The following is a 19,391-nucleotide window of genomic DNA, read 5'->3' as shown; positions in this document are numbered from 1 at the left end:
AGAGAAACTTCTAGCAAAGACTTGGAGATTTGTGCGACCACCGCCATAGTCACACTTGTTCTAGTGACCAACGGGACCTCCAGTGAGGATATGCTGACCACCTAATCTGTGGATAGGGGTCCGACCGCACTGACCTGAACTCAGGGCATTAGTCGCTGCTCCGCATCAGGAAACGGCTCTCCGACCGCTATAACTACTCCGAGGCTGTAATAAGCGCAGAATTTTGGACCCATCAAGATTACTAATACAATTTTTAAAAGTTCATGGCGGACGGAGCGGATGTTCTCGCTGTGTAAGGCTGCCTGTCCACGGGTGTTGCGATATCCCGCGGCAGATCTCCACTGGGGAGCAGGAGCCTGCTGACGGATCTCCGCGGTGAGCCTGACAGATAGGCTGACCGCGGAGAATTGCGCCAATTCGCAGCATGCTGTGATTTGCTGGCTGCGAGCGGAGAATCGCTATGATTCTCCACTCGTGGACAGGGGGGCGCGCTCTCCATAGCAACGCTATGAAAAAGAGTGCACTGCGTTTCCCGCAGTCGGATTATCGCCACGGGGAATGCAATGCAAAAACGCCCGTGGACAGGAGCCTACGAGTTACTTCCAAGAGGTCTTCTGATCGCCGGCGCTGTGGATCCGCCATAGGAACATTTCATCAATCAGCGTTTCTCAGCTCCCTATGAGCTCGCGTTCAGCGATGTGGTAGAAGCCGCTCAGCAAACCGCCTGCGCCTTACTGCCATTGTGATACGGGTATTGACCCCACATTTTTCTATAGGTGAAATTTATTTTTTCCCCTCGCACAACTTCACCTTCAAAGACTGCGACGCCAATTACGGTTTTGCAAAATGTCCCATTTGACAGTAAGGGTGTTAATGCGCATAAGCATCTTCGCCTGCATTTACAATAAGCAGGTAAAGCACGCATATATAAGTGCATGTATGAAAAAACACGGAGATCGCAGTTGTTTTTTAAAATAAACTTATTTCTGTATTGTGAAGACCATGGTGTGTTTGTAAATTTGCGCACAATACGCTATGCGTGAAACGCTGCAAAAAGAACACATCTGGAGCTCATTAGACATTTCAGTCTTTGTTTGCCGTGCGCCAATGAACGTGGCTCGTGGGTGAAAAAGCTTTAGTAAATTACGCGGCGGCACGAACGAAAACACATTGTTCATTATACAAATTCACGGCGCTCAGGAGCGCGCACATATGCTCACGCCTGTGTGAAGCCGGCCTGGGGCTAGTGGCGCACTGGCAGAGCTGTGCTGTCCGACATACGCAGACACGGCACGTTAACGTGCAACGCATGACCTATATGTGCCGTCTGTGAAATGGATGGGAGATTTTTCACAGGGACCCCCAAAAACCACCCCTGTGTACCGTCTCCGGGGCTATAATGGGGTGGTGCGGTGTCCAAGGAATTACACAGATTGTACGTGACGCCAATATACGCTAACGGATAAATATACATTCTGTGCAGATTGTAAACACAACCATATGCAGGAAAACTAAACTGCCTGCAGGAGGCGCTGTCCCTCATGTAATAGTGAGAACTGCTGGCTGCATTTGTAACTCTTCTTTCACACGGAGCGATCTCATTCGCATGAGTGAGTGATGTCATTACCATCTCGTTCAGCGCTTCACCTTCATTATGTAAAAAAAACACGGAGCGGGCGCTCTTCAAACGGAACGACGAGTAAACGAACCAACGAGGCTTTAGTCCTCCAGAAACTGAACAGCGAAGGATTCTTGTCCGCTCGCGCTTAGACCGAAGACAAGTGTTCACTTGAACGATATTCGTTCCGTCTGAAAGCACCTTCAGTGCAGCCCAGCAATTACCAGGACAATGCAGCCACTAGTAGCGCCCTCAGGCCATGTTCACACGTGGCGGATCTGCCACGGATTTCCGTCCGGACTCTACAGGGAAAACCTCTGGCATTTACAGTCACAGCAAAGTGGATGAGATATTCAAAATATCACATTTTCACACTGCGGGGGGGGGGGGGGGGGACGACCTGAACAAAATCCACGTGAAAATCAGCCTGCAGAGCGGATTGTGGGTCCGTAGGACGCCAACCACAGCAGCGGATTTACGGGGCGGATTCCACTTCTTCGAATTCCGTACCAAATGGTGTGGATTGTGGCGCAGATTCTGCACTATGTAATGTTCACTGTGAATCCCCCGCAGCAAGTTCTGTCCCGCGTGGTCACGCCTTAGGGTGCTCCTACACAAGTGGTGTTGGCGCTCATGTAACAGCGCTAATTGCTGGGCTGCAGCTGCAGGGAGAACGTGAGCAGCAGACGCTCCTGCATGTACAATATCGCGCTTATGGCTCCTTTATACGACCGTGACTTTGGCGCGTATTATGCCTGCGTTGTACGGCCGCGTGATACGTGGTGAATGGACTCAATGAATGTACGTAGACACGATCCGTTTATATTAGCGTGTAGATACACCCGTGAAAAAGACCGCAGCGTGCTCTATTATCTGCATATCACGCGCGAACAGCTCCGTATGCGATGCTCTCCATATGTAATACATTACCGAAGATGGTGCTGGATGATTACTACAACCTCGGGGGGGGGGGGGGGGGGGGGGCATCCGTCCGCGTGGCAGCCGCAGTCGGGCACCATGTTTCTGCAGGATCCCATTTACATACGATGGCTGCGGCGGCAGGAAATGCCAGAGAGGGCAGATAAGATGGTATAGAATAACAGGACTGTCTACACCGACTGTTATATAGGGACCGTTCTATAGGTGCGCCAACTCACCTGTCCGTGTAAAAGTGCCGCTGAGGAGTCGCAAAGAGGCCACTGCTCATTGGTTGTGCGTTCGCGTCATTTAGGCTAAGGCCACACAGCGACGTCGTGTCTGATTGTCAATGGTGACGCATCTTGACTTTTTCCATCACGGCCGACCATAGAAATCGACTTCTTTGAGATTCGGATGTTTTTTTAAATGAAAAAGCCCAAATCGCCGCTCTTACTAAGTTGCGCAACCTTTTTTCGTGTCGCTGCGCGGCCTTCACTTTAGTCTGCAGTCACACAGGCGATTTTTCCGTGTAAATTTGGGACCAAAATCCCCCGGAAATGGAACACGCTGATTGAAATGTGGAATAGTCACATGGGCGGCGCTTTTTTTTTTTAATGCGCTCGAAAATCAGATGGAAGTCACGCATGATAAATAACGAAAGTGCAAGCGAATTGCACTAAAAATCAGACCGTTTTTTACAAATCGCAATCCAGCCTTACACGGCGCTAAAATCATTACCATATCGCCCCGTGTAAACAGCGACACGCTGCCGGACTGTATAGGATCGCACTAACGATCATTCCAGACTATGAATTAGTGCTAATTGCGCCTCATAAGGGCGCCGATCGACTCGCATAAATGTCAATCAGCGGTCGTTCCTGGCAACTTAAAAAGTCTTTAGGCCCGGATGTAACACTCATCTAGTACCAATCCACATGCAGATCTTCCGACACTGCGCCCAGAATGTGCCCGCCTATCCCCAGTGACACGGACTTCAACGGCGTGCTGCACGAACCGCGGTGCGGAATCCCATTGATATCATGAGGAGTAAAAATTATTCAGATTTCGGTGCAAAATCCGTACAAAATGTAAAAAAAAAATGTCGGTGTGAACGAGGCCTTACGCTGGTCAATACTGCGACGGCGGGTCAATAACTGGTACAGGGGAATATCATGGACATGGCGATACTATACACGGAGCAATCACTGCATTAGGAACAGCGGGCATCTTGTGATTAGTAACGCAACATTTGGCAGTTATAGGAAATGTGGTGACTTGAGTGACTCTGCCCATGGGCATATTGTTGGTGCCCAGAGGTGGTGCCAGTATTTCTGAAACAGTCGCACTCGTTCGCAAACAGCGGTATCTAGAGTCTAACAAGACTGGTTGACCCACCGCCAGACGTCGATAGAAGATCACGCACCGGCAGGCCACTTGTGGTTGATCCCATGGGAGAGCGTCAGTTGGCATGCCTGGTATCTCAGCAACGACGTGCCACAGTTGGACCAACTGACCCAACAGTACAACAGCGGAGGGTGCAGTTGAGTATGGAGGATCTTCACCGCCTTGTGAAATCTGTTCCCCGACATCTGAAAGCCGCGATCGCCCAAAAAGGTGGACCGACCCGTTACTGAGTAGGTGTTCCTAATGCGGTTATTATTTGGTGTATATACTAGTCCATGCAGCATATCCTCCCATCTGAAATGGCTGATATCGGAGAGCAACAGCTAACATTCCCTTGCACAGAATGAGGGTTAAGGTCTTGGTTTTGCTCTCAGCTACCGCGTACGACTTATGTGGGAAATACTAATAAGCGTGAGACGGAGCGGCTGATTGGGTTTCCGGGCGCGGAGCAGACGCTGAGCGAGGCCTCGTCTGATGTTTGGGGCTCCTGGCCGGGACGCTGCTGGCATTGTATCTGAAGGCCTTTCACGGGCAGCCGTCACGCGGACGGCTCTGGAGCTTCGGAGGCTGCGAGCAGAGAGGAAACCACAAGGGACATTCCTCAAATACCCGGCCCTGAGCGGGCACACAGCGCGCCAGTGTCTGCTGAACCTTCCACCTCTGGTAGGAAGCGTTCTGTGCGGACCTCGCGGCCGGAGCGGTCCCGCTGCTGAGCCCCCGGCGACCTCGCATAGCTGTGGTCAGATCTGGCAGCCGGCAGGATATTTCCAGGCTCCTGTCTGTAAATGAGAGACCCTTAAAGACACGGGAAACTCAGGTGAGAGATCAGAGGGGCCGCTGCACAATTAGGCCATTGACGGCGCTGCACACATTCCCGGGCCGGACGAACGTAAACTAGAATTTACCAAAAACGACAAAATCATTGCGGCTCGCGGGGGAGCAATAAAATCTCAGGAGAGGTGAAATCCCTCACGCGGTGCGGCGTACAGGATGCCTCGTGCTGCGCGCTCTTTTATTTACGCGCGTATTATATGCCATGTATAAACGCAAGTGTGAGCGGATCAACAAAAATCAATGTACTTCCAGTGACGCCATGCGCTGCGCATCACGTGTGTGTAAGACGCAATGACGTTACGCTCGTGTGAACGACCCCCTAGGCTAATTTCACATGGGCTTGCGCGGTATCGGGACGTGAAACTCGTCTGATTTTGCCACGGATGCATCCCTTCGGGGAAGGAGGATCGCAGAGTGTCTCATTACTTCAATAGGAAAACCTCGCATTGCATCGCACTCGCCTGCACCTTCGCCGGCCGCACGGACGCCCAAATATAGGACATGCTGTGATCTTTTCATTTTATGACCCTACTTAAAAGAAATCAGGTTCATATTCGTGTGAGATGCGCGCCTCACAATGCACAAATCTTGCGCGATTTTCTCGCCCGTGTGAACGCGGCCTTATTGCGAGAAATTTGCATTATTGTTCTTACGGTTTTCATGATGAAATGGCCTGTTACTCCAAAAGTAAAAGAGAAGCATCACATCACGCCCCGTGAATCTCACAGGTACATACCAGCGCGATACGGTTTTTTTCGCCCATAGAGAAGAATAGGCGATTCTGAAACAGAACAGTAAATGCTGCAATTTTCTTTATCGCGCAGCGTCGCCACAAGAGGAAAAAAAACAAAAAAAAAAATCATCGCACATGTAGATAGACCCATTAAAAATAACGTGTTCTTTTTCTGGGCAACGCATGCGGAATCCAGCCCTGGCAGCGGCGGCATCCGCACGTACCTGCATTCATTTTCTTCTTTCTGTGCTGCGGATGGTCCGCACGGCTCGCGGTCGGACATGCTCAGTACAGATACAATTTTTTTAAACTCCTGCTTTTCCTGCGGAATCCGCAATGTCAAGAGCCGGCGGGCCGCTTCCATTGACTTCAATGAAAGCCGTCCATACAGATACCGCAGGGATATGGACCATGCTGCGATTTTCCATCCACAAGCAGACACAATTGGTTTCCGCTCGTGTGCGTGAAGAATTACTTTTACATAGAATGCTATGGAGGGTTATTGCTGTGGAATCCGGAGGCGGACGCCCGGTCCAGATTCCGCAATTCAAATCAGCCTTAGGCCTCATGCACACGGGTGAGCGCGATACCATCGTTGTACTCGCGGAGCTCCGATGATGGTCCCTTTACATGCTGCAATCGACATAGATTTCAGCGTGAGGCCGACTATCAGTGACGGTCGGCTCTCGGAGCTGGACAGCGCAGGATCTCCTCTGATCCTTTCCTCAGGTCATCAATGATGTAGTCCCAGAAAACCCCGTTAAAGAGATATTACCATCTTACCTTTATAGCAAATCCATAGGAAATGCCAGGTACGTCCAGATCGGGGGTCCCGCAGCCCTCACCTGACCTGCGTGTTGGAAGTACCCCCTTTAAGGTAGTCTGTCCCCTTATTTTTACCTAGTAATGATGTATATTCTAACAAATGGGACATCCTGAGGAACGCAGGGGTATCTGTATTTACTTCCATCTTGAGATATTGTTTGGCTCTTTATGCTAATAAGCTGTGAAGTGTCCGATGGGCGGTCCACCTCCGCCAGCGGTCCGGCCTCTCTCCCCGCCTATTCCACTAAAACACGACTCGTTCCTCGCAGAGTGCCGCCTCCAACTCTGCCTGCTGGAGACATCATGCTTTACACCTTCAAAGCGCTTGTGTCGCACTGATCCCTAGGGAGGAGTCAGAGCACAAGAGCCCGATCGCTCAATGCATTGCAAGCAATGGCTGGGCACACGCTGGAAATCTCGCTCAGCGAGGCGTAGTTTTGGGTGAATACATTGATAGATAATCAATACCAGATTGGTGGGGGTCTACCTATTAGGACCCCTGCTGGTCCGCTGTCTGAAGAGACCACGGTGCTCACCCAAGCGCCGTGACCACATTACTGCATACAACGCACAGCGCCATTTCCTGTAAACATCTGGCGAGTTCTCTCAAAGAAGATGGACGCTGTTCATATTTCCTGACCCGATGTTCAAGTTCCTCCAAAAGATGTTCAGGTCGGACTCTGTGCATTGGACTGACTGACGCAAATCAATAGAAACCAGCGTTGGATATGTGACAAGGTGCGTTGTCTTGTTGGAAGTATGGCCGACCATTCCCAGAGTATCACCACATTGTCAGCAGCACATTATTGTCTAGACTGTCAGGGTCACCTCCGTGTTCATGGTTCTTGTCACTACAACCTACAGACCGACACCATGCCAAGTAAGACATCCCCAGATCATAACAGAACCTCCACCGTACTCTACTGTTGGCACAACACACTCAGGCAGAAGGAGTTCCCCAGGATCCTCCACACCCAGGTACATCTATCTGATGTGAAGATGGAATAGTGCGATTCATCACTCCATAGAACGTTCTTCCATTGCTCAACTGTCCAATGACGACACTCCTTGCACCATTGTAGATGGGCTGGTGCATCGTCTTTGAGAGAACTCACCATATGTTTGCAGGATGAATGGAGGGAAATACCAGCTGAAATGTATCAGACGCTAGTAGAAAGTATGCCATGAAGATACTACTTTGGATTCTTGCTCAGATGTCCAATTACATTTGTTAGGACAGTGTATGTATCAGCCTGGGGACCAAAACAGGCATTACCTTGACTGCTACATTGTAACACACCATCAGCAGATCGCAGTCTTGCAGACGCTGGAGATCCCGTTTAGGACTTATTCACACATTGTGGTCATAGTTGAGTTTTTTGCTCCAATTTCACAAAATCACCGTGAAAAAGGCAACATTTACCAACCAGCACAATAACCGTTACACCTGTCAGAGGCGAGGACACCCGGCTTTTCCACACTACTGAACGACAAATCTGCCCTCATTTGCCGTTTTCCACATCACATGACCTCTCGGAATGTCTGAGGATGTTCATCACACGGCAGATTTTTGCAGCTGAATTTTGAGGTAGGTCTGCCGCCTCCCATCACGTTGGACGGGGCGCCGCCTGTAGGCTTTTTCTGCACGCAAATTTCAAATATTCGTATGACAAAAAAAAAAAAGTGGTGACATGCCACTTCTTGATTCTGCGCCATTTCCGCGTTGGGAATACCGCATGTGGAATTGCCGATGGAAATAGTTGAATCCACATGAGGACCCGCAGCCAAGTATTTGCATAACCGCAGCAGAATCCACCCTCTGAACAGATCCTAAGGGGTAAGTGGTTCTACAGTGTTTCCCCAAAAATAAGACCCTGTCTTATATTAATTTTTGCCCCCAAATAGGCACAGGGTCTTATTTTGAAGGGATGTCCTGCACCGGTAACAGCAGGAGAGCGCTGCTGTTACTTTACCTCTTCGGAGGCAGCGTTTCTGCCTCCAACAGCGGCTTTAGCACACCCCATCATTGCTGAGGTGCACTAAACGCAAAAAATAGAAGAGAGCGCTCAAAAATCGTGTTTGAGCGTATGCCCGCGAGGCCCCATTGAAATTAATGGGACACACCATACCACGATTACCGCGGCGTTGTAAAAAAATTCTGTGTGCTACTTACCTAGCACGGTTCAGGTCCCTCCCGCTGGTCTGCGGAATTCAGGCAGCTTGCTTGCAGTCGCCGGTTCTGGTAAAGGGGTTCGTAAAGCCAGGCTCCAAGAAGCGATGGCTCTGATTGGTTCTCAAGCACAGCGGCTGAGCTAATCAGAGCCATCGCTTCCTGGAGGCAGGGTTTACGAACCCCGTTACCAGAAAGCGATCTTCTGCCGGCGACTGCAAGCAAGCTGCCAGAACTCCACAGAGTGGTGTGAGGGCCCCGGACAGTACCTGCTTGGTAAGTATTGCTTTTTATGTCGTGTAGCTAGGGCTTATATATTTCAAGCCCCCACCCCCAAAAATCAGGATAAGGCTTATTTTCGGGGAAACACGGTATTTTAGCGCCAATCGTTTTCTAGGACTCAGTCGTATAGCAGTAAAGGGATTCACTCACCGCCGCTCTCCGTTGTGCTCAAACTTTATCCTCACGTCATTCTGTAATGAAGACAAACAGAAGTTAAGGACGGAAACAACACCGCCGTATCTCATGGTCTGGTGGTAAGAGATTAGGAAGACCCCCACCCACAGCTCCAGCTGTAGAATTCCCCCTGTATTCAACCAATCAGAGCGCAGCGAACACTACAGGAAAAATGTAGTATTACACAGCAATCATCCAAATGTCATGTAGAGCCCCTTCTTCCAGCAGCTCTCCAATAATGAGGGGTCCCCCCCCCCGAGTGGATATTTTACATCTAAGATGTTCAATTAGGATCCAAATTCATTTATGATTGTTAACGAGGTTCTACGGGATTAGAAATACAGGACAAGGCTGATTTATATCCCCAGAAACTGTGCCACCACTGTCCACAGGTTGTTTGTGGTATTGCAGCTACACAGTAGTGTCGTTATAACCCAACTGGAGGCTCCTTAGAAGTTTCTTCCACACTGTCCATCAACAGGTCACATAAAAGGCCTCCTTGGCACTGCTGGATCCCCGATGGGCACGCATGCGTGGCGTACAGCAGATACAACGGCGCCGGTTATTAGATGATGCCCTACATTCATCCTCACAGCAGCAGAGGACAAACGGTGTCCGATTACCGCACAACCCCCTTTAACCCCTTAAGGATATGGGCTATTTTGGCCATAAGGACGCAACGATTTTTGGGTGTATTTTCATTTCCACTTATCAAAAGTCATGGCTTCCCACCCCCCACCCCACCCCATCGACATGGACAGGCGGCTTGTTTTTAGTGGCATTTTTTAGGTGCTTATAATGTATTATAAAAACATGTTATTTCTGGAGGGCAGCGAGAGAAAACCAATTCTCTACTAGAGATGAGCGAACGTACTCGTTAAGGGCGATTTCGCAATCGAGCATCGCTATTTTCTGGCTACTCGGGTGAAAAGATTCGGGGGGTGCCGGGGGTGTGCGGGGGGTAGCACTGGGGAACAGGGGGGAGCTCTCTCTCTCTTCCCCCCTTTTTTGATCAGTTTTGTGGGGGGGGGGACATTAAAAAATATAGGTATTTTTCTTTTACAGTTTTTGCTATGCAGGATGAATAGTGTTCTGTTTATTGCACAGTTCGTTACGGATACGATTATATCAAATATGTGTTTTTTTAAATATATTTCTATAGATTTTTTTTATACACACACAAGGGAAAGTGTGCAAAAAAGTGTTTTTGTTACTATTTTTTTACATGGTTTTTATAGCATCTTTCATGTCCCTGTAGGAGACTTGAACCAGAAAAGCAATGATTGCTAAGATAATACACTACAGTACTTCTGTACTGCAATACATTATAACTTACAATAGCGATCACAGGCCTGGACACCAATGTCTAGAATTACCATGGCGACCCATCAGTCCTCTGCGATTACATAGCGGAGTGTTGATGGGGTCATAATGGGAGCGCACTCCCTCTGGGAACCCTTGACATGCTGTGATCGGTGTTCTCACTGATCCCTGCTCTCACAGCGGGAGGATGGTTGTCAGTCACAGTCTGCATCCGCTGCCGGATGGCACGGGCTCACTTCTGAGCCTGTGCCATCCACAGGACAAACCATTAAGCCCTGTTGCATTAAGTACCATTCGCCCAGGACGTGAACTTACATCCTGCGGCGTTAAGAGGTTAATAGGGGTCTGACTGCAGGGACCCCCACGATCAATTCATTGAATGCGACTGCCAAAGATAGCCAAATCCAAGCAGTCCCATTGAAATGAACAGACCGCAGTATGCATGCTTGGTTGCTGCTCCATTCATTTGGGGGTACGTAGGTCCCTCGTTCTCATGACCAGTGGGGGGGGGGGGGGGGAGGGGGTCCCAGTGAACAGACTCCCACCAGACACTTATTTCTAAATGTGTGAATAGACAATAACTTTAAATATTGGGAAAATGGAAAAACCCCTTTAAGGGATTGTCTGGGATTAGGAAAAAAAAAAAAAAGGGTCCGCCTAATTTCCAGAAACAGCGCCACTCTTATTAAAAGGCTGTGACTGACACTGCAGCTCAGCCCTATTCAAGTCAATGGGAATACGCTGCAATACCAAACACAGTCCATGGACAAGAGTGGCGCCGTTTCTTAACATAAAGAGGTTTAGGATTAAAAAAGGCTTGAACAATCATATCATTCCGCCATCAGTAAGGACCGGGGACGCTCACCTGCTTATTCGGGACGCCGCCTGTCTTCGTTTTCACCCCCTCGATTCCTGTAGTTCGATGTCGCCTTCCCATTTGAAGGGCGACCAGGTCCTTCATAATGGACTTGAGAGCTTCCTGCTCATCTGTATGAGAAAAGAAGTGAACCGATTACCATCACATGTAAAACAAAAACGTAGAGTTAGCGACAAACTAGTAATACTGCGGTGCGCCCAATATATGGTAATACTCCTGATGTCACGTGTCGGCCTCACCACTCGCTGCGATGGATGGTTTGTGATTTTGTGCCAGAGTAGAGGAGTCTATGAATTACTAGCCAGTAAGACTTCACAAGGCTGGTCTCGGTGCATCATGGGAGTTGTAGTTGTGCAATAACTTGAGAGGCGCAGCGCGGTGACCCCGGCTTACACAAGGAAAGGATAGGAGAAGCGACACTAATGGAGAAGGCTCCTCGCTGACTGCTGCAGGCAACGGGACTCCAAGGAGATGACAAAGGCAGGAGAATGAGAAGAACCGAAAATACTATCACAAAGTCAACCTGCCCTCAACTACAACGCATCCGCGGCCCAACCGTCGCAGTCTCCTAAAAGGCATCCGCGGCACAACCGACGCCGTCTCCTAAAAACGCATCCGAGGCACAACCGGCGCAGTCTCCTAAAAACGCATCCGAGGCACAACCGGCGCCGTCTCCTAAAAACGCATCCGCGGCACAACCGGCGCCGTCTCCTAAAAACGCGTCCGCGGCACAACCGGCGCCGTCTTCTAAAAACGCGTCCGCGGCACAGACGGCGCAGTCTCCTAAAAACGCGTCCGCGGCACAGACGGCGCAGTCTCCTAAAAACGCGTCCGCGGCACAGACGGCGCAGTCTCCTAAAAACGCGTCCGCGGCACAGACGGCGCAGTCTCCTAAAAACGCATCCGAGGCACAACCGGCGCAGTCTCCTAAAAACGCATCCGAGGCACAACCGGCGCCGTCTCCTAAAAACGCATCCGCGGCACAACCGGCGCCGTCTCCTAAAAACGCGTCCGCGGCACAACCGGCGCCGTCTTCTAAAAACGCGTCCGCGGCACAGACGGCGCAGTCTCCTAAAAACGCGTCCGCGGCACAGACGGCGCAGTCTCCTAAAAACGCGTCCGCGGCACAGACGGCGCAGTCTCCTAAAAACGCGTCCGCGGCACAGACGGCGCAGTCTCCTAAAAACGCATCCGAGGCACAACCGGCGCAGTCTCCTAAAAACGCATCCGAGGCACAACCGGCGCCGTCTCCTAAAAACGCATCCGCGGCACAACCGGCGCCGTCTCCTAAAAACGCGTCCGCGGCACAACCGGCGCCGTCTTCTAAAAACGCGTCCGCGGCACAGACGGCGCAGTCTCCTAAAAACGCGTCCGCGGCACAGACGGCGCAGTCTCCTAAAAACGCGTCCGCGGCACAGACGGCGCAGTCTCCTAAAAACGCGTCCGCGGCACAACCGGCGCAGTCTCCTAAAAACGCGTCCGCGGCACAACCGGCGCAGTCTCCTAAAAACGCATCCGAGGCACAACCGGCGCAGTCTCCTAAAAACGCATCCGAGGCACAACCGGCGCAGTCTCCTAAAAACGCATCCGAGGCACAACCGGCGCAGTCTCCTAAAAACGCATCCGAGGCACAACAGTCGCAGTCTCCTAAAAACGCATCCGAGGCACAACCAGCGCAGTCTCCTAAAATGCATCCGAGGCACAACGGCGCAGTCTCCTTAAAACGCATCCGAGGCACAACCGGCGCAGTCACCTGCAACGCATCCGTGGCACAACCAGCGTGGTCGCCTACAACGTTTCCGAGGTATAAGCGGCGTGATTACCTACGATGTATCCAATGCGTAACCAGCACAGTCACCTGAAACATGTCCAAGGCAAAACCGACGCAGCCGCTTACAACGTATCCAAGACATAACCGACGCAGCCATGTACAGTGTGGAGCATAATATGACTATTGCTGCAGCGTTATATATTATATGGCGCCATGCAGGATGCCTCCGAACGGTCTTATATTAGTAGGCGTATTAGTAGGCGAGGACTGATGCCTACAGCCGGGCACTGCGCACACAAGCGATGCTTCTAGGACTGATGGCTACAGCCGGGCACTGCGCACATAAACAATGCTTCTAGGACTGATGCCTACAGCCGGGCACTGCGCACAAAAGCGATGCTTCTAGCACTGATGCCTACAGCCGGGCACTGCGCACATAAGCGATGCTTCTAGGACTGATGCCTACAGCCGGGCACTGCGCACATAAGCGATGCTTCTAGGACTGATGGGTACAGCCGGGCGCTGCGCATATAAGTGACGCTTCTAGGACTGATGCCTACAGCCGGGCGCTGCGCACATAAGCGATGCTTCTAGGACTGATGCCTACAGCCGGGCACTGCGCACATAAGCGATGCTTCTAGGACTGATGGCTACAGCCGGGCGCTGCGCACATAAGCGATGCTTCTAGGACTGATGCCTACAGCCGGGCACTGCGCACATAAGCGATGCTTCTAGGACTGATGGGTACAGCCGGGCGCTGCGCATATAAGTGACGCTTCTAGGACTGATGCCTACAGCCGGGCGCTGCGCACATAAGCGATGCTTCTAGGACTGATGCCTACAGCCGGGCACTGCGCACATAAGCGATGCTTCTAGGACTGATGCCTACAGCCGGGCACTGCGCACATAAGCGATGCTTCTAGGACTGATGGCTACAGCCGGGCGCTGCGCACATAAGCGATGCTTCTAGGACTGATGGCTACAGCCGGGCGCTGCGCACATAAGCGATGCTTCTAGGACTGATGGCTACAGCCGGGCGCTGCGCATATAAGCGATGCTTCTAGGACTGATGCCTACAGCCGGGCACTGCGCACATAAGCGATGCTTCTAGGACTGATGCCTACAGCCGGGCACTGCGCACATAAGCGATGCTTCTTGGACTGATGCCTACAGCCGGGCACTGCGCACATAAGCGATGCTTCTTGGACTGATGGGTACAGCCGGGCACTGCGCACATAAGCGATGCTTCTAGGACTGATGGGTACAGCCGGGTGCTGCGCACATAAGCGATGCTTCTAGGACTGATGCCTACAGCCGGGCGCTGCGCAAATAAGCGATGCTTCTAGGACTGATGGGTACAGCCGGGCGCTGCGCACATAAGCGATGCTTCTAGGACTGATGGGTACAGCTGGGCACTGCGCACATAAGCGATGCTTCTAGGACTGATGCCTACAGCCGGGCACTGCGCACATAAGCGATGCTTCTAGGACTGATGCCTACAGCCGGGCACTGCGCACATAAGCGATGCTTCTAGGACTGATGCCTACAGCCGCGCGCTGCGCATATAAGCGAGGTTTCTAGGACTGATGGCTACAGCCGGGCACTGCGCACATAAGCCATGCTTCTAGGACTGATGCCTACAGTCGGGCACTGCGCACATAAGCGATGCTTCTAGGACTGATGCCTACAGCCGGGCGCTGCGCACACAAGCGATGCTTCTAGGACTGATGCCTACAGCCGGGCACTGCGCACACAAGCCATGCTTCTAGGACTGATGGGTACAGCCGGGTGCTGCGCACACAAGAGATGCTTCTTGGACTGATGCCTACAGCCGGGCGCTGCGCACATAAGCGATGCTTCTAGGACTGATGCCTACAGCCGGGCGCTGCGCACATAAGCGATGCTTCTAGGACTGATGCCTACAGCCGGGCGCTGCACACACAAGCGATGCTTCTAGGACTGATGCCTACAGCCAGGCACTGCGCACATAAGCGATGCTTCTAGGACTGATGCCTACAGCCGGGCGCTGCGCATATAAGCGATGCTTCTAGGACTGATGCCTACAGCCGGGCACTGCGCACACAAGCGATGCTTCTAGGACTGATGCCTTCAGCCGGGCGCTGCGCACACAAGAGATGCTTTTAGGACTGATGGGTACAGCCGGGCACTGCGCACATAAGCGATGCTTCTAGGACTGATGGGTACAGCCGGGCGCTGCGCACATAAGCGATGCTTCTAGGACTGATGGCTACAGCCGGGCACTGCGCACATAAGCGATGCTTCTAGGACTGATGCCTACAGCCGGGCGCTGCGCACACAAGCGATGCTTCTAGGACTGATGCCTACAGCCGCGCGCTGCGCACACAAGAGATGCTTCTAGGACTGATGGGTACAGGCGGGCGCTGCGCACATAAGCGATGCTTCTAGAACTGATGGCTACAGCCGGGCACTGCGCACACAAGCGATGCTTCTAGGACTGATGGGTACAGCCGGGCACTGCGCACACAAGCGATGCTTCTAGGACTGATGGGTACAGCCGGGCGCTGTGCACATAAGCGATGCTTCTAGGACTGATGGCTACAGCCGGGCACTGCGCATATAAGCGATGCTTCTAGGACTGATGCCTACAGCCGGGCGCTGCGCACAGAAGAGATGCTTCTAGGACTGATGGGTACAGCCGGGCGCTGCGCACATAAGCGATGCTTCTAGAACTGATGGCTACAGCCGGGCACTGCGCACACAAGCGATGCTTCTCGGACTGATGGGTACAGTTGGGCACTGCGCACACAAGCGATGCTTCTAGGACTGATGGCTACAGTCGGGCACTGCGCACACAAGCGATGCTTCTAGGACTGATGGGTACAGCCGGGCGCTGCGCACATAAGCGATGCTTCTAGGACTGATGGCTACAGCCGGGCACTGCGCACACAAGCCATGCTTCTAGGACTGATGGGTACAGCCGGGCGCTGCGCATATAAGCGATGCTTCTAGGACTGATGGCTACAGCCGGGCACTGCGCACACAAGTGATGCTTCTAGGACTGATGCCTACAGCCGGGCGCTGCGAACACAAGAGATGCTTCTAGGACTGATGGGTACAGCCGGGCGCTGCGCACATAAGCGATGCTTCTAGAACTGATGGCTACAGCCGGGCACTGCGCACACAAGCGATGCTTCTAGGACTGATGGGTACAGCCGGGCACTGCGCACACAAGTGATGCTTCTAGGACTAATGGCTACAGCCGGGCACTGCGCACATAAGCGATGCTTCTAGGACTGATGGCTACAGCCGGGCGCTGCGCACATAAGCGATGCTTCTAGGACTGATGGCTACAGCCGGGCACTGCGCACACAAGCGATGCTTCTAGGACTGATGGGTACAGCCGGGCACTGCGCACACAAGTGATGCTTCTAGGACTAATGGCTACAGCCGGGCACTGCGCACATAAGCGATGCTTCTAGGACTGATGGCTACAGCCGGGCGCTGCGCACACAAGCGATGCTTCTAGGACTGATGGGTACAGCCGGGCGCTGCGCACACAAGCGATGCTTCTAGGACTGATGGGTACAGCCGGGCGCTGCGCACACAAGCGATGCTTCTAGGACTGATGGCTACAGCCGGGCGCTGCGCACACAAGCGATGCTTCTAGGACTGATGCCTACAGCCGGGCGCTGCACACACAAGCGATGCTTCTAGGACTGATGCCTACAGCCGCGCGCTGCGCACACAAGAGATGCTTCTAGGACTGATGCCTACAGCCGGGCGCTGCGCACATAAGCGATGCTTCTAGGACTGATGCCTACAGCCGGGCGCTGCGCACATAAGCGATGCTTCTAGGACTGATGCCTACAGCCGGGCGCTGCGCACACAAGCGATGCTTCTAGGACTGATGGCTACAGCCGGGCGCTGCGCACATAAGCGATGCTTCTAGGACTGATGGGTACAGCCGGGCGCTGCGCACACAAGCGATGCTTCTAGGACTGATGGGTACAGCCGGGCACTGCGCACATAAGCGATGCTTCCAGAGGAGGAAACCTTGTGTTGCACGCAAAAGCAGCCTGTGTGAGCCCCCCATGAAGCCCCCCCAGTGTGCAGAGTATAGTAGATGCGCCGCCCCATCATACAATGCCAACGATGCTACACTAAGACTGCAATATATAAGGCCCAGAGCATCGTGGCACAACTCATCTGGCACAGTTCTGCAGGGCACAGGTGGGATAGCACAGGGTTCTGAAAGGTACTGCTTGGGCGGAGGCTGCAGGGGACATGCTGGCATACTGCAGATTTTTCCAGGGCACAGGCTGGCACAAAGCAAAGCTCTCAGTGCAGGGTTCTGCACGGCACAGTGCAGGGTTCTTGACAGTGCAGGTTGGCAGAATGCAGGGTTGTGTAGGGTACACACTGCAACGCTGCAGGCTTGTGCAGGGTACAGACTGGCACAGTGTAGGGTTCTGCAGAGTAAAGAATGGCATGGTGCAAGGATATGTAGGGTACCGTCCGGCAGAGTGCAGGAAACCGGCTAACATGGTGCAGGGTTCTGCAGGGTACTGGCTGGCACGGTGCAGGGTTCAGCAGGGCACAGCGTAGGGTTGTGCAGAGTACAGTCTGGCACAGCGTAGGGCTCTGCAGGGCACAGCCTGGCACGGTGCAGGGCCCTGCAGGGCACAGTGCAGAGCTCGGGAGGGCACAGGTTGGAACGGTGTAGGGCTCTGCAGGGCACAGTTTAGAGTTCTGCAGCGTACAGATTGGCACAGGATAGAACTCTGCACTGTACAGGCTGGCATCGTGCAGGATTCTGCGGAGTACAGGCTTCAACAATGTAGGGTTCTGCAGTATACAGGTTGGCGCTATGCAGACTAAAGGCTGGCACAGTGCAGGGTTCTGCAAAGAACAGGCTGGCACGGCACAGGGCTCTGCAGTGCACAGGCTGACATGGTACAGGCTTTTGCAAGGCACAGGTTGGAATGGTGTAGAATTCTGCAGAGTACAGGTTAGCACAGTGTCCGACTCTGCAGAATACAGGTTGGCACAGTGCAGTGTTCTGTGGGGTACAGACTGGCACGGTGCAGGGTTCTGCAGAGAACAGGCTGGCACAGTGCAGGGTTCTGCGGGGTACAGTGTGGGGGTTCTGCAGCAAACAGACTGGCAAAGTATAGGTGTCTGCAGGGTACAGGCTGGCACAGTGTAGGGGTTCTGCAGGGTACAGGGTGGCACAGTGTAGGTGTCTGCAGGGTACAGGCTGGCACAGTGTAGGGGTTCTGCAGGGTACAGGCTGGCACAGTTTAGAGGTTCTGCAGGGTACAGCCTGGCACAGTGTAGGGGTTCTGCAGAGTACAGGCTTGCACAGTGTAGGTGTCTGCAGGGTACAGGCTGGCACAGTGTAGGGGTTCTGCAGGGTACAGGCTGGCACAGTGTAGAGGTTCTGCAGAGTACAGGTTGGCACAGTGTAGAGGTTCTGCAGGGTACAGCCTGGCACAGTGTAGGGGTTCTGCAGGGTACAGGCTGGCACAGTGCAGGGTTCTGCAGGGTACAGGCTGGCACAGTGTAGAGGTTCTGCAGGGTACAGCCTGGCACAGTGTAGAGGTTCTGCAGGGTACAGGCTGGCACAGTGCAGGGGTTCTGCAGAGTACAGGTTGGCACAGTGTAGAGGTTCTGCAGGGTACAGCCTGGCACAGTGTAGAGGTTCTGCAGGGTACAGGCTGGCACAGTGCAGGGGTTCTGCAGGGTACAGCCTGGCACAGTGCAGGGGTTCTGCAGGATACAGGCTGGCCAGGTCCGGTCAGATCTCGGTAGTTTACAGCAGCAGGTAGGGCACAGTGTAATGTCCACTAGCAGCCATGTTATGGTAAGGATAGAGATGGGCACACAACTAGGAGCACCAAGTGCCCAGGAAGCCCCGCACTCACCCATGGCGGTGCAGGGGGAGACGTCCCGGGCTTTGTCCGCGTCCCGGCGCCTCAGGCCTTCACTACGGGGTCCCAGGTCTCCAAGAGATGCTCTACGCACCGACACCATCAAAGGCCCAAACTCCTCCAACTTCTCTTCGGGTGTCCTGTCATACCAGCGGGCGTCTCCGGGTCACCTCATATCCGGGTGTCCTCAGTCTTCGAGCTCCCAAGGCCTCACGCATGCGCACAGCGATACTTCCTACTGGACAGAAGATCTGCCAATCATCCAAGTGCGGGACGACCAACAGCCAATAGTGAGGCGCCTCTCTACGTGGAACGCAACCGGAACGCGGCGCAGGGCCGGGGCGGGGCTTCCGATGACAGCTTTCACTGACACTGGACGGGGCTTGTGTTACCATAGCGACAGCAAAACAAACACAGCCGGCAGAACATAGCCTGCCATGACTTCGGGACTGTCACCCAGCTTTCCCAGCCCCCTGCATAGTAATGCTGTCTTGACCAGCACATATAGCATTAAAATTTTTTTGTTTCAAACGCCGAAAATGAACTCACG

General features: G+C 52.9%; 1 protein-coding gene across 1 annotated transcript in view; it reads right to left on the bottom strand.

The window, feature by feature from the left end:
* Positions 1-19,054, bottom strand: part of MAP3K3 (mitogen-activated protein kinase kinase kinase 3) — a 33,346-nt gene extending 14,292 nt beyond the window's left edge. Inside the window, exons 1-3 of the mRNA XM_066587528.1 lie at positions 18,836-19,054; positions 11,147-11,268; positions 8,935-8,975 (exon numbers count right to left, since the gene is read on the bottom strand). Coding sequence (XP_066443625.1) covers positions 8,935-8,975; positions 11,147-11,268; positions 18,836-18,944 — 272 coding nt within the window. The 5' untranslated portion in view covers positions 18,945-19,054. The remainder of the gene's footprint in view (positions 1-8,934; positions 8,976-11,146; positions 11,269-18,835) is intronic.
* Positions 19,055-19,391: the final 337 nt, after the last annotated feature.

This window comes from Eleutherodactylus coqui, chromosome 13 (genome assembly GCF_035609145.1).
Source record: "Eleutherodactylus coqui strain aEleCoq1 chromosome 13, aEleCoq1.hap1, whole genome shotgun sequence".
Classification (NCBI taxonomy): domain Eukaryota; kingdom Metazoa; phylum Chordata; class Amphibia; order Anura; family Eleutherodactylidae; genus Eleutherodactylus; species Eleutherodactylus coqui.
Note: the sequence above shows the minus strand (reverse complement) of the source record. Positions and strands in the feature narration are given on the sequence as shown.